Here is a 13,171-nt window from a genome sequence, read left to right on the forward strand (position 1 = left end):
TTTTGGTAGGTTTTGCAGGAAAAGTACAAAATCACATGGTTCGATCACACGTGCTTCTGAACTGATACCGCGGGGAATCTGTTATGAATTAGCTGCAGAACTGATGGCCTCCAGAGCGGCTGCCTACCCAATGGGAATATAGTTTACGGAGCTTTTTTTTGTACTGAAACTCTACCAGTTTTGCTGCTTACCGAGCTGGAACTGGAGCCTTCGTTCAGCACCGTGAGAGGGTGCAAACCGGGTGGCTGAATTCCTAAAACCAATTGATGGGCAGACGTGGCGCTTGGTGTTCTGCAGGTACCATGGGCTGCATCTGCGGGAATTTGCCCAAAAAGAGGAAACAGTCACCAGCTTCGGTTCTTTGTATTGTTTTTTCTTATCTTTTCTTTGTGCGTGTTCTGAGCCGCGGCCCCTCAGTCTGTGTCCCCATCAGAACAGTCTCACGTGGTGGAGAACACACAAAGATAAGGAGAATTAAACTCAAACAACGTTGAGAGCGCTTTGGACTGAAGAGTCTTTAAAATGTGGTACTTAAAGCTTTCAAATGAGTATCAGTGTTACAAAGCATGAGCGCTTTTTGTTGGTTTTGCCTATTTTGCAACAAGCTTTATTTTCATTGCTGGAGAACATTTTTACATAAGCGTTTGAATATGCTTTTCTTTATTCAGCATAAGTTTCCATTTGTATTACCGTCTCCTCGTTGCTCTCCTCATTCGTACTGTATTTTTCCAGCTTGATTGAAATGTGTATTATTTAGTCTCCGTGGGTCTGATCCCTGGGACTTGTTGCCAAGCAGCTCCCGTTGATTTGGGAACTTTCTCTAGACAAGACTTGCAGAAACCAGCTGGATAATTGAATCCATCTACCCCCTCATGCAAATACTCTTGTCCAATGCTCAGCCAGCAGGAAAACTCCAAACAAGCGGAGTAAAAGAAGAAATGGAGCTGAAAGAGACCACCCAAAGCATGGCAATACATTATTGGTTTGCTTTGTGTGCAATGGAAAATCTATTCAGAAAAGTGGCTTTAGGAGAGGACAGACATGTTCTGAGAGTGATGGACACCAAGAGGCATTAAGCTATTTTAATATTAATTTAATACTAGAACCAAAATATGCATTATCTCTCTTCTTTTATTTCAGACTTGTGTCCATACTCTCACATCTAGGAAGATAACCGTAGTAATTAAAGAGATGCCAAAGATCTTCTGTAATAACATATATATATATATATATATATTTTATGTTGCCAAAAAGGGGTGGTTGCGACAAGCTGCTCTGCAGCAGCCGTCCCCATGAGAAGAAAGACAAAGGGCTCTCCCTTCGGTGATGTTGATCTACAGCAATTTTGTCCTAATCTGTTGTGACAAAGCAGTCACGCCGCGGTAGAACTCAATGTTAGATTGTTCCCACGTGTTCCCTCTAACATCTGCGTGCTGCGTGAAGCCAAAGTTTCCTCTCTTTCTGTAGGAACTCAGAGCCGTTTACTTCGTAAGGCAACGTCAGGGTGAATGACAGGAAATCAAAGTTGAATTATTCAGCTTTGGAAAAGCGTACAGAACAATACAAGACCGAAGAATGGCCAGTTAAACAAAGGAAAGGACAGTAAGTGCAGGTGGTCTGATCTGTCCTCCGTGTGCTTGGCCGCGATTCCCGTGCGGGGAGCAGCGGCTGTGGCCGCTCGGTCCCGCGCTCTGTGGTTCTGTGTCCGCCGTGCGGGTTTTGGGTGCCGATAACAGGACGCAGATCACACAGTGACCGCCCGGCTCTGATTGCCGTGGCAGCTTGGCAGAGAAGTTCTTTTTAAACAGCTGAGAGGAACTTTTGGCAAGAACGCTGTCACACGCAGAGCCTTTAAATAGTTGTGAGTTGTCAGTGATTTATCTCCAGGGGTTCTGTTGGACGAGCGTGGATGCTCTTTCCCAGCGAACTGAGGGGAAACACGGTTGGTTTGTCCAGGCATAAAACTGAAACGCTGTGAGGGCACTGAAGGGTGATAAACCACTGCTTCCCAGGGCTTTTGGCAAGCAGTTAAGCTGCCCTCCCCGTTTATTGTGGTCACGCACAACCATCAAACTTTGGGCAGGGTTGAAAAGAGCTCTGTGGAGCAGCTTCCGACCACATTCCCTTGGTTTGAGGAGCACAGTCACACCAAAGCACCTGCGGACTTGTTGTCACAGGGAGAATGGCAGGGACAAACAGAGATAAATGCACGCTACTGGTTATTTAGTAAATATAATTCCACGTGGAGTCAGTATCCGTTGCACCAGAACAGGGGTTGCGGAGCTGGGAATGTGCCCTGATCCAAGCAGGGAAAGAGAAGGTACCAGTCTCCATCTCTTTGTCCTTCCAGGAGCCAGTCCCTGCTGGTCCTTGTCATCCCCAGCTGAGAAGGGACGCTGCGAGGAATACTGAGAAACTGTAGAATCTGAAATAACGTGATTTTATTTCAGGAAAATTCCCTTTTCATGCCTGCAAAGCCACTAAGTGCTTAACTCATGACAGGAAAACATTCAGTCATCGCGGGGTAAGGAGGGATGGCGAGAGCAGGTGAAAAAGTGGCGAACAATGAAGAGTTTGCAGCGAAGTTGTGTGTGCTGCTAAATAGGATTGGTGCCGCTGAGCCCAGCGCTCGGGGAGGGGATCAGAGAATCACAGGATGGTTTGGGATGGAGGGACGTTCCCAGCTCCCCGTGCCACCCCTGCCATGAGCAGGGACATCTGCACCAGCTCAGGGTGGCCTGGGGTGTCTCAGGGGACTTTGGCAGCAAGGCTGCTCCAGAGCCCGCTCTCCTCTTCACCTCGAGCCTCTCCCAGCTCAGCCCTCGCTACACGGTGCTGCGTTTAACGGTGGGAACGTATTTGTGTCCACAAAGGAGGTTTAACTTCACTTTTGCCAGGCCGCAGCTTGATTTACACACAAGACTTAATTCACTTCTTGGCAGACCTTTCCGCTTTCCGTTGCTGTGGCTATTGTCGAGGGAAAACAGCCCTCGCCACAAAGCTGGGGGATCATCTCCCTCTGTGCTGAAGAGCGTCAGTCCCTATGGATTCCTGAGACTTGTTTGGTCTAAACACCAACGTATGATGCTCGCAGGTAGAACCGCATCTAATCGCTCCTTTTGATTCCTAAAGTTCCTGAAAGTCTGATGTAAATGGGAAGTATCCTCTGACTGAATACAGATTGCAGTTAATTATTACTAGTAGGTAACTGTAAATATGGGTGAATTATTATCTATACTTATGATGGCCTTCTGCTTTTAATATATGCAGTTTCCAGAGTGTGTGCGTGTATTTGTAGTTCATCTTGTTCTGAAGTTTCTGCTCAAAAAAGGGTTTTTTCCAAGTGGAAAACAAAATTGAACTAATTGTCCAAATGAAAAGAGGTGGGATATGTACTGGGAAAAAGGCAACGGCGGATTGAAAGTGGTGGGCGATGTGTTCTGAAAGATCACATTTGGGTAGAGAGTAATACAAAATAGATATTGCCAGCAAGTCAGTGTCAATGTTTTATATGAAGCAGCATTAGCAGGTTATTGTCAGGTCCACCTTCCCACGTGCTTTTGCTCTCAGCATTATGTACAAACCCTATGATTTAAAGCATTTCATAGTTACATTTAGTTGAAGTTCATGTTTCCTGGTAGGATAAAACCCCCCGAACAAATGAAAAGCAGCTTCTTGCTGTAGAGCCGGTGTCTGCGAGATACGAACAGAAACCGGGAACCTGTTCTGCATCCCGGCCTTCTCAGTAGAAGTCATTTCTTATTCTTAAGAAAATATAAATAGCGGGCTTATACGGATTGTAAGCAGTGGGAAATCAGTTCAAATATTGCGATTTACAAGCCTGTGTTTTTCACAGAGGGTCATTTGTTCGGAGGCAGCAGTGGGACTGATGGCAGTGCCTGTTGGAGGTGGGAGCGAGGAGTTACGTGCAAATAAACCACGGTATCTATAAAAGTGCGTTATTTCAGTATAACACAGCCATGAAAGCCGTGTTTTTCTTTTCAGATTTAACAAATCAAGTGGAGACGACGGGGCTGAAGCTGCAGAAGGTGACGGCCGAGCTGGAGCACTACAGAAAGCTGTTGACGTAAGAGCTCTGTGCCCGATGGTTTTGCCGCTTTGCGTAAAGCCGAACGGCTCGCTGCTTGTCATGGTGACTCAAGAGGGTTATGGCCTATTAAGGGGTCTGTATTTCTACCCACCAGAGTCTGTTGGTGGCAGCAGGGCTGTTTTCCTCCGCTGCGTTTGGTGAGGGTCAGGTCAGCTCGGTCCCACACTTCATTTAACACACAAGTGAAATCCACACAACTCCTGGACTAAAAATCTATGTGGAAAGTCATATTTCACATTGTAGGTTTGGGATGGAGGGAAGGGTGCATTGAAACTAATCGGAAACTTTAGTATTTAATCAGTGATTATGATTTAGTTGTTTTTTCCCCAATATAAATTTGCTGTGATTTTTCCCCCTGCATCAGTGTGTTATTGTGGTTTGTAATTTTACTGTGCCTATGGTTTGAAGTGAAGAGTATACAAAACCTGAATTAATAGAGCAAAAAGAGGATGTCAGCAAAGACTTGTTGGAGCTGAGAACACTTGTGATCTCTGCATTTCTGTGCATAGAAAATCAGCCAGAAACAGCAGCAACCTGTAGAATGCACAGATAATTAACATTATTGCTTCAAATATGGAGCTGAAGAGTCATGAACTAGTCCCGCCAGTCTCCAGACCAGCTACCATTGGTCTTTTGTATGTTTTTCTGCAGTTTAGACAAGGATTAATTCTTTTATGGTGCGTACTTTCTGGATTCGGTTCCTGTATTCGGAGGGTCTGAACGTAACGAAGTTGCAAATATTTGGAATGCTTAGCAACAAAATATTTTAATTATAATACAAGCATTGAGTATGAAAAATTAAGTATGAGTATTTCGTGGACACAGTTAAATAAACAGAAAGTGTTTCCAAATGCAATATTAAAATTTCGATGTAATATGGGTACAATTTAATAAAATAACATATTGTAGATCTGTTTAAATGTAAATATGAAGCTTAACCATGGTTATTAACTGGTGAAATGATGACATCATGACAAGAAACTTGCAAAGTTTCCAGCCCTCTTACCTACTAAATTGTTATTTGTTCGGTTTTATTCATATCTTCCTTGAAACGTTCATCGCTGTTGCAAGATCTCATTCCTTGTTCACAACATTGCACTTGTTTAGATCCTGGGTTAGGCTGGCTAGAACTAGAACTAACAGAACTTGTTGTTGTCTGCCTTTATAACCAAAATAGAAAATGTGAGTTAGATAATATGTCAATAGCCTGGTGTTGGGGTTGCTGCGTGAGCAGGGCTGTCAGTGCTTTGGACAAACACACAGGTTTCTCACGTTTTCTTAGGGTGAAATCAGCGGAACTTGATGTCTGTCAAAATGAACTGAAAAAAATGAAATACGAAAATGGGATTTCTGAGTCGAGGTAAATGCTTAAATTCTATGTCATAGTATAACAAACATAACACAACATAACATATAACATAACATAACATAACAAATATAACATAACAAACATAACATAACAAACATAACAAACATAACATAACATGACATAACATAACAAACATAACATAACATAGCAAACATGACATAACATAACAAACATAACATACAAACATAACATGACATAACATACAGATTTCTGAGCAGTGAGAGCAAAAGAATTATTTTATTATTTTAATGGAGATTTTATATGATGTTTTTTTCCTGGTTTTACTTTCTAGTTTTGTGCTTACGTCACTAGATTTAACCTCATAAACAATATATAGCTCTTTGTCTAATATCTTATTTTCCAGTTACAATTTCTGTCTGTTTAGTATCTGCCTGTGAGTAAGAATCCAGTAACTGCAATCCTGACGCTTTCTTTCATCTGCAGGCTTACGAAGGAGCTGAAGGAGAAGGAGGAGTCTCTCCTCCTTTGCCAGCAGGTCTGCAAGCACTTGCAGGAAGAGGTGGCGGAGAAGGAGAAGAAAGAAGAAGAGCTGAAGAGGAGGACGGGCCGCTGGGAGGGCGAGCTGGAGGCGCTGAGGGCCTGTCTGCGGCAGGCGGAGGAGGAGGTGGCCGTGCTGAAACAAGAGAGGTGATCGGGGCGTCTCCTGGGACCGCAAAATAACAGTAAATTTAAAAAAAGAGAGAAAAACTTCCTTACTTTGCAGAGCTTCAGCTCCAGCTTAATCTAAACACCCTTTGATTGTTGTTGTAGCTGCTGTTTGTTACGTGAGGCTTGTAGAGCAAACGCCCTGGAGAGTTTAAATTCCCATATTAGCAACGTGCAAACTGTAACAATGCTGTCAATATGACAATATGCCAGGCTATTGGATACGGTTTAGTATTTGGTGAAGCGTACGGGAAACTTCCCGCCAGTCTCGTCGTATTTTGAAGGTTCTCAGGTATCAACGAAGCTGCTGTTTTCCCTCTAATTACTTTTCAGATGTAGAAAATGAGGCGCTGAGCTTCTGAGGGTTGTCTTTCCTGGAGTGGTGTCCAGTTTGAGTGCCGTTGGCTTAGATTGCTGCACTTACCAACAGAAACCTGCTTTTTTTTAATTACTTTTTAATCTATATATCCAGTTTTATTCCTAACAACCACACATTTGTTTTTACCATTTAAAAGTGTCCTGCTAGTAAATTTTCAGTTACTGATGAATTAGCTTGTCTTTTACAGGCAAAAGAGAAAGTGCACTTCCCTACTCAAGGCATGGCAATACATTATTTGTGTGCAATGGGAAATCTATTCAGAAAAGTGGCTTTAGGAGAGGACAGACGTGTTCTGAGAGTGATGGACACCAAGAGGCATTAAGCTATTTTAATATTTAAAGGGTTTGGATAGTCCATGTACTTTAGTACCTGCATGAAAAGATATTACATGTTAATTTAAGAATATTTCCCTTCTACTTAAACCCCAGATATGTGAGTTGTTCCAGGTGGTACACTGCTAATAATCTAAATTACAAGAATATAAACTCTCCAGGGCTTTTGCTCTACAAGCCTCACATAACAAACAATAACTCTAACAATAGAAAGCACTCAATGGTTTTAATTCAAAACCTATTACAACTTTTAAATTAATGCTAGTAATATCCTGAGTTCATTGAATACAGTTTCTGGTTTGAATATGATAACGGTTTTTCAGTGTTCTTCAAAATTTGACTTGAGAAGTATTAACAATATCTGAGGTTTAAATATGTGTGTGTGGAAGAAAGAGCAGGTATAGTTTGTTCTTTAACACACAGAGTTGGTAAAGCAGGTGGCGGCGTTCTGCAAATGCTGAGCAGTGATTTCCGCCGGGCCCCTGGGCGCCAGGCAGGGTTGCTGGGCTCAGAGCACAGAATACCAAACACAGAGGGAAAGACGAGCTTTGGCCACAAAGGATTTAATTGCAAGAAAATGGCATCCCCCCAGTCTGCACAGAGCACGCATTTACATACGAGTTTTTGTGGTTTCTAGGGAGTTAATGCTGATTTCTCATCAGAACAGAACAGAGCAGCTGCAGGAAACATTAAGACAGAAGATGCGGAATGAAGATACCTGGAGGGAGAAGGTAATGCTGGAGGGGCAGTTGGCACCCTTTCCATTTCTTCTGTATTTCTTTTATTCAGCTGTAGTGAGCTGTCAGGAATGAGGACAGAAAGCCAGATACCCAACTCCTCAAGCGCAAACACGTCGATAATCTTTGTACACCAGGTTGTGATGGGTGATCTCTCTACATGGGTTGGAACCGAACGCAGCAGGTATTTAGTAGGAGTGTTCCCAGCCTTGACAGATGCTCAGGTGTGATCCAGACTGCCCAGGTTTCGGGGTATTTGTGAAGTGCCCGTGTCAGGAGTGCAGTCCCCTGAGTGCCGGGGGTGAACAAACAGCACCCACCGCGTTCTGTGTGCAACAGTGTGGGTTATACACCCTATATACCATAGTTCTGCACGGGGAAGCACACCAGTAACTGGATTTGTTTCCTGATCTACGTGGCAGAGAAGCGTAGGAAAGCAGATATCTAATACTGAAGTAGTTTCCCAGTAAAAACAAGGTTATGCGTTGTTGGCAAGGTGGAGGGAACGCGGAGCCTTCCTGCTTGCGGGTTAGCTGAACTGAAACTGAACATTGCTGTCTGTAAAACTAATCTATAAAACAAATAATAAGCGAATGAGCAAAAATATCCTTTCCTTGGAAGATGGGTATTTGCAAGCCAAAGCAGAGCTAAACACACAAGCAGTTGTAGTGTAGCGGTTCTGGAGTGACCAGGAGTTGTCAAATAGCAAAAGGCAGCAGGGTTGTTATCTGTAGAGCTGACGAGGAAGGCGAAAGGTGCGTGGGTGCCCTGCCGGGTACCTCCGGCAGCTCTGGGTGCGGGGTACAAGTGACACGACGAGAAACGGCCTCAAGTTGCGCCAGGGGAGGTTGAGGTTGGATGTGGGGAACAATTTCTTCCCCAAAGGGCTGTGGGGCATTGGAACAGGCTGCCCAGGGCAGTGCTGGAGTCACCACCCCTGGAGGGCTGGACAGACGGACATGAGGTTCTCAGGACATGGGGCAGTGATGGGGTTGGGGAAATGGTTGGACTTTGTGAGCTTGAGGGTCTCTTCCAACCGAACTGATTCTGTGACACGTGCTGGTGCCATCCCTGTGGCCGTTGTGTCACTCATGGCAATTAACCAACTTTCCCCCCGCCAGCTGCATCGTTAACGAGCATCATCGCATTCTGCAACGTTCAGTTGTATCTTGTTCATTGTCTTTTAGTGTGTACTTGCGATGTCTCGGTTCTTGAGCTGTGACCTTTGGAACAACACTTGGGTTTGAGTTCTGCTGTGGAAAACATTTCCAGCTGATTTAGGAACCCAACGTGCGTCCCCAGTGGATGTGCTCATTGGGGTTTGGAAAGCTCTTTGCCATAAACAACTGTGAGCATGTAAACTTGGTTTTAATCTGCAAGTATTTTACATGAGCACCAAAAAAAATCCCAAACTAAATAGAAGAAATTAAAAAAACCCAAAAAACTGTGAAGGAAAAATTGAAAATAGTGTTGAACAATAACTCTGACTTTTCTGTTTTCAGCCTTACATAACTGGTGACTAAAATTACTGTCTTTTTCAGTACATGAGAAGTGTCTCTAAGCTTTATTTAGTCTCTGGCAAATTTTTGGCCTACTAGCAATTAAGCTCGGTTCCATTTCTTTTAGAACTTCTTAACCTCTCAGTCGCAGGATATAATTTTATATGAATTTTTTAAATATTAATTAATGAGGCGTGTGTAGGTAGTTTGAAAGCAATTAGCAGCCACTCTACTTTCTTGAAGATAAACTGCCATTTGATTTCCTCTTCTGGTTATCAGCTTTATCAGCAGCAAGTGTTAGATGTGAAGAATGCCCAGATAATCTTCAGAATGGGCTCGGGTTTCCGTACTGCCTTTATTTGTAGTCTTTTTATCAAGTGGCATCAAACATATGATCTGCTTCTATAGTAATATGTGGAGTTCATCAATTTGGTTTTCTACAATTAGAATCCTAACTCCTATATAGAATAATGGGGAAGACATTTTAATAATAATAATAATAATAATAATCATCATCATCATCATCATCATCAATCACCTACTCTAAGAATCATACAAATACGCCCATTTCAAGGTAAACCAGTGAGGAATTTGTGCCTATTCCATGCCCAGAATTGGGTATATTTTGATTTTAAAAATAATGACTATATTTCCAGTTTCTCTTTTCCGCATAGTTAGGGAGATTTGTTATACTTTTGCTCATAATTTGTGTGTGAATGAGATAATTGTAATTAAGCTCATTCTGGGCTTTTCTGCTTTTAATAATTTTAAGTCATTAGCCTGGTGTTGTGTGTGTTTAATGTGCCTTTCGTATTCTTTCAGCGTGATGCAATTAAGTCCGTTAGAATTCAGCCTGCAGAAACATAATAGTAATTAACGCACGGGTTTCGGAAAAACAGGTTTGGAAATGCAGCCTCCAGGATTTCCTCCGTAATCCAGGCAACGCAGGAAACGATGGCTGAATGGCCAAATTCATAGGATAAATTGCTGTTCTCTCACAAGGCTGAGTGGCGTGAATAACAAATTATGTTATAAGAAAGAGTTAAATATCTTAATATTGAGTTTATGGCCTGTTTTTAGCAGAGTAGATGTCATTTATTATATATCATTTTGCTGCATTTGAAAATAATAATGACCAGAGTTTTACCTTCCAGCAAAATAATCATCTGTTTTAAGAACCAGCTGAGTATGTTGTAATTTAGTGCTTTTGTAGTGATTTAGCGTGAAGTTCAACCGCCTAAATTTAGGCTTGTGAGAGCCTCCCAGGGCTGCCCAATGTGCCCAAAACGCCCGTCTGCCCAATCTCACCTCCCGTCATTTACGGCGGCGTGGAACGCAACAAAGAGTTGAAGCTGAGTCGCTCTGTATCATTAACAAACTCTTGTTCCCCAGCTGGAGATGGATCTGGCCAAGGGCGAAGCACGACACAAAGAGGCCATTCTTAAAGTCAAGGAGGAAGCCAGAGTGGAACTGGAGATCGAGAGACAAAAACAGCAGGAATTAATCGCAAAATACCAGCGAGATCACGAAGAGCTGCAGAAGAAGGTGCGTAATGCTCCAAAAACGCGCTCTCTGCCAGCAGATGATGTAAACTCCTAAGAAATAGCAAGGGAAGGAGCAGAACCTTCTTTTCTCCCATTTTTCTTTACCTGCAGTTCATCTATGTCCAAACGCTGTAGTTGTTAGTTCATGTTAAACTGACATCATTATATTTTAGAAGCTTTGGACTGTTTCAGACTACAACAAGTTATCCCAAACCCATCCATGCTGGTTTTTTTTCCATCCCAAATGAATTCAGCACCGATGGGCGAAGGCCCCGTGGCCAGTGAACCACTTCCCTGGTGGTTGCACCACAATTCCCAGCTACCCAGACCCACAGCTTTGCAAGTTTTATACAGAAATTGAAAGCTTTCCCTTAGTTTTCGAAATATTTGACACATTTCTTGAGAATTCTGGAAAAAAAATCAAATCAATTTGATGAAATTATATTGTTCTTTAAAATTTGTTACGGGACAGAGTGTTTTAAAGAGCTGATGCTAACAGTTCGGCTTAGTTCACTTTACAAATATTTGACTATGATTTTAAACCCCTGAGGAAATACTGACTTGCAGTAAAGTGGTTGTTATTCCACTTTTACTCCTATTTCTCTTTTTGATCTTGGACGCACTAATTAATCTCTCTGTTTGGAGTGAGTTTTGATCCATTTACATCTCTCTGATCTCCTTTCAGGGTATTATGTAAATTCAAAGCACTTCTTTTCGTCTCTGAGGACATGTACGTTTGCATTTGTGTTTTATTTCCCGAAGTCAACATTTGTCTGATATTTAATTCTATATACCTGGAGGTATCCACTGAATGGAGATTAATGCCATTTTTGTCTCATCTAATGCAGATCCCAGGTTTAATATCCAGCGCCACCAATAGCTTAAGGATGGAGACTGAAATTCTTGAAAAGAAGCTACAAGATGCCCAGATCAAACTTGCAGAGAAAGATGAAGACAAGGAGAAAGAAATTCAGAGCCTTAAAAGACTAATTACTGAACTTGAATTCCAGCTGACAGTGGAAAAGAACAATAACGAGTCATTTCTGGATAATATGAGGAAAGAAATTAAACACAAGTCAGATGAACTGGAAAAATTAACCCAGGAGAGGACACAGCTGATTCACAGTCTGAGTCAAGTCCAAGAGCAGGTAGGAGCGCGGCCCAGGAAATGCTTTGCTTTGCTATTTTTACCGAGGGACATGCGCTCGCTAAAATCATTTGAAGCATCTGTAATTCAGACCCTGGGATGCGCTGCTTTAAAAACCATTGAAATGAAAAGATTTATAAAACAAATCCATCCTAACGGGTAGGAGGGTGGGCAGCAGAGGAGAAATCACTTCCGAGAACGTCGTGCAGGTTTTACGCTGTCCCCTGTGTGTAAGTGCTGAGCAGTGACGTTCAGAGGAACGCGGCCGCGGGGAAGCGCTGCAGGGTTTGTTTCCTTCACCCCGGCAGTTCCACAGCCGCACTTCTTGCCTTGTGGCATTTTCTAAGCCGTGTTTGTCTCTGTTTGCAGAACGCTCTTCTCCAGGAGACGGTGCGCAGAGAGTGCGAGGAGCGCTACGAGCTGACCGCAGCCTTGACTCAAGCCAGGGAGCAGGTTCTGGAGCTAAAAAAGCTCAGTGGAAACTTCCCGTTATCGCCGCGTTCCTTGACTCGGGGCAGCGTAACCTCTGCTTACGGGCAGCAAAGCCGCGGCGGCCCCGGCGCTGGGAAGGAAATCAACCTCTCCGCACAGTTTGGGATGGCGAGAGCCGCCAAGGCCCCCACCGCGGGTAAGCGGAACAGCGGCGGCACGGGGGGTTTGGCGGCGCCGGCCCCTCCGCGGCCCCCCAGGGGGAGAACGGCCTCGCTGAACGAGCCCCGCAGCGGCATCGCTGCCGCTGTTAGAAGGCAACTGAGTCAGCTCTGACAGCCCCAAACACACACACAGCGCAGGGGAAACCGTTCACTTGTGCGCCCTGTGGCTGATGCAACGCATGCGTTTCTACAACTTCAAATTAAGTTATTTTTTTAATATATTTTGAATGCAATAATGCTTCTTTGTCCATTGCATATCAGTGCAATTACACGCTATCTACATTTAAAGATGAGAAAAGTAAAAAAGAAAATAGATTGTCTCTCCTAGACGAGCGCATCTTCAATAGGTGTAATTAAAATAAATGCCAAGTTCAAACACCGTTTTCTCTAAGTGCTTTGTTGGAACTTTCCTATATTGTGTGTTCTCCCTCGTGACTTAATTGCTCGTTTCTGGTGTAAAAAAATGCGGTATGAGACTTTTAAAATTACGTCAATCCAGTAAATGCTGTTACATCATTTTACATGCCCGTATGGCAGTGGAAAAGGCGTCGGGGCGAACCCTGCGGTAGCCGGTGTCGTGAGTTGGAGTTTCATCCTGGAACGTTTGTGTCGAAGAAGAGGAACGACGTTCACCTACGGACTGTTCTGCCCACAATAACATCTGTGTGAAGCAAAACCAGATGTGGGCAGCACCCACCCCCTCTCATTCTTACTGTTGGTACCAGAACATATCC

General features: G+C 43.4%; 1 protein-coding gene across 1 annotated transcript in view; it reads left to right on the top strand.

Annotated features, from left to right (window-relative positions):
• Positions 1 to 13,158, top strand: part of LEKR1 (leucine, glutamate and lysine rich 1) — a 38,246-nt gene extending 25,088 nt beyond the window's left edge. The window contains exons 7-13 of the mRNA XM_082057066.1: positions 4,006 to 4,087; positions 5,394 to 5,471; positions 5,925 to 6,128; positions 7,495 to 7,588; positions 10,486 to 10,638; positions 11,486 to 11,785; positions 12,154 to 13,158. Coding sequence (XP_081913192.1) covers positions 4,006 to 4,087; positions 5,394 to 5,471; positions 5,925 to 6,128; positions 7,495 to 7,588; positions 10,486 to 10,638; positions 11,486 to 11,785; positions 12,154 to 12,549 — 1,307 coding nt within the window. The 3' untranslated portion in view covers positions 12,550 to 13,158. The remainder of the gene's footprint in view (positions 1 to 4,005; positions 4,088 to 5,393; positions 5,472 to 5,924; positions 6,129 to 7,494; positions 7,589 to 10,485; positions 10,639 to 11,485; positions 11,786 to 12,153) is intronic.
• The last annotated feature ends 13 nt before the right edge of the window (positions 13,159 to 13,171 follow it).

The sequence above is a fragment of the Streptopelia decaocto genome, assembly GCF_964273445.1.
Source record: "Streptopelia decaocto genome assembly, chromosome: 6".
NCBI classification, from domain to species: Eukaryota; Metazoa; Chordata; class Aves; order Columbiformes; family Columbidae; genus Streptopelia; species Streptopelia decaocto.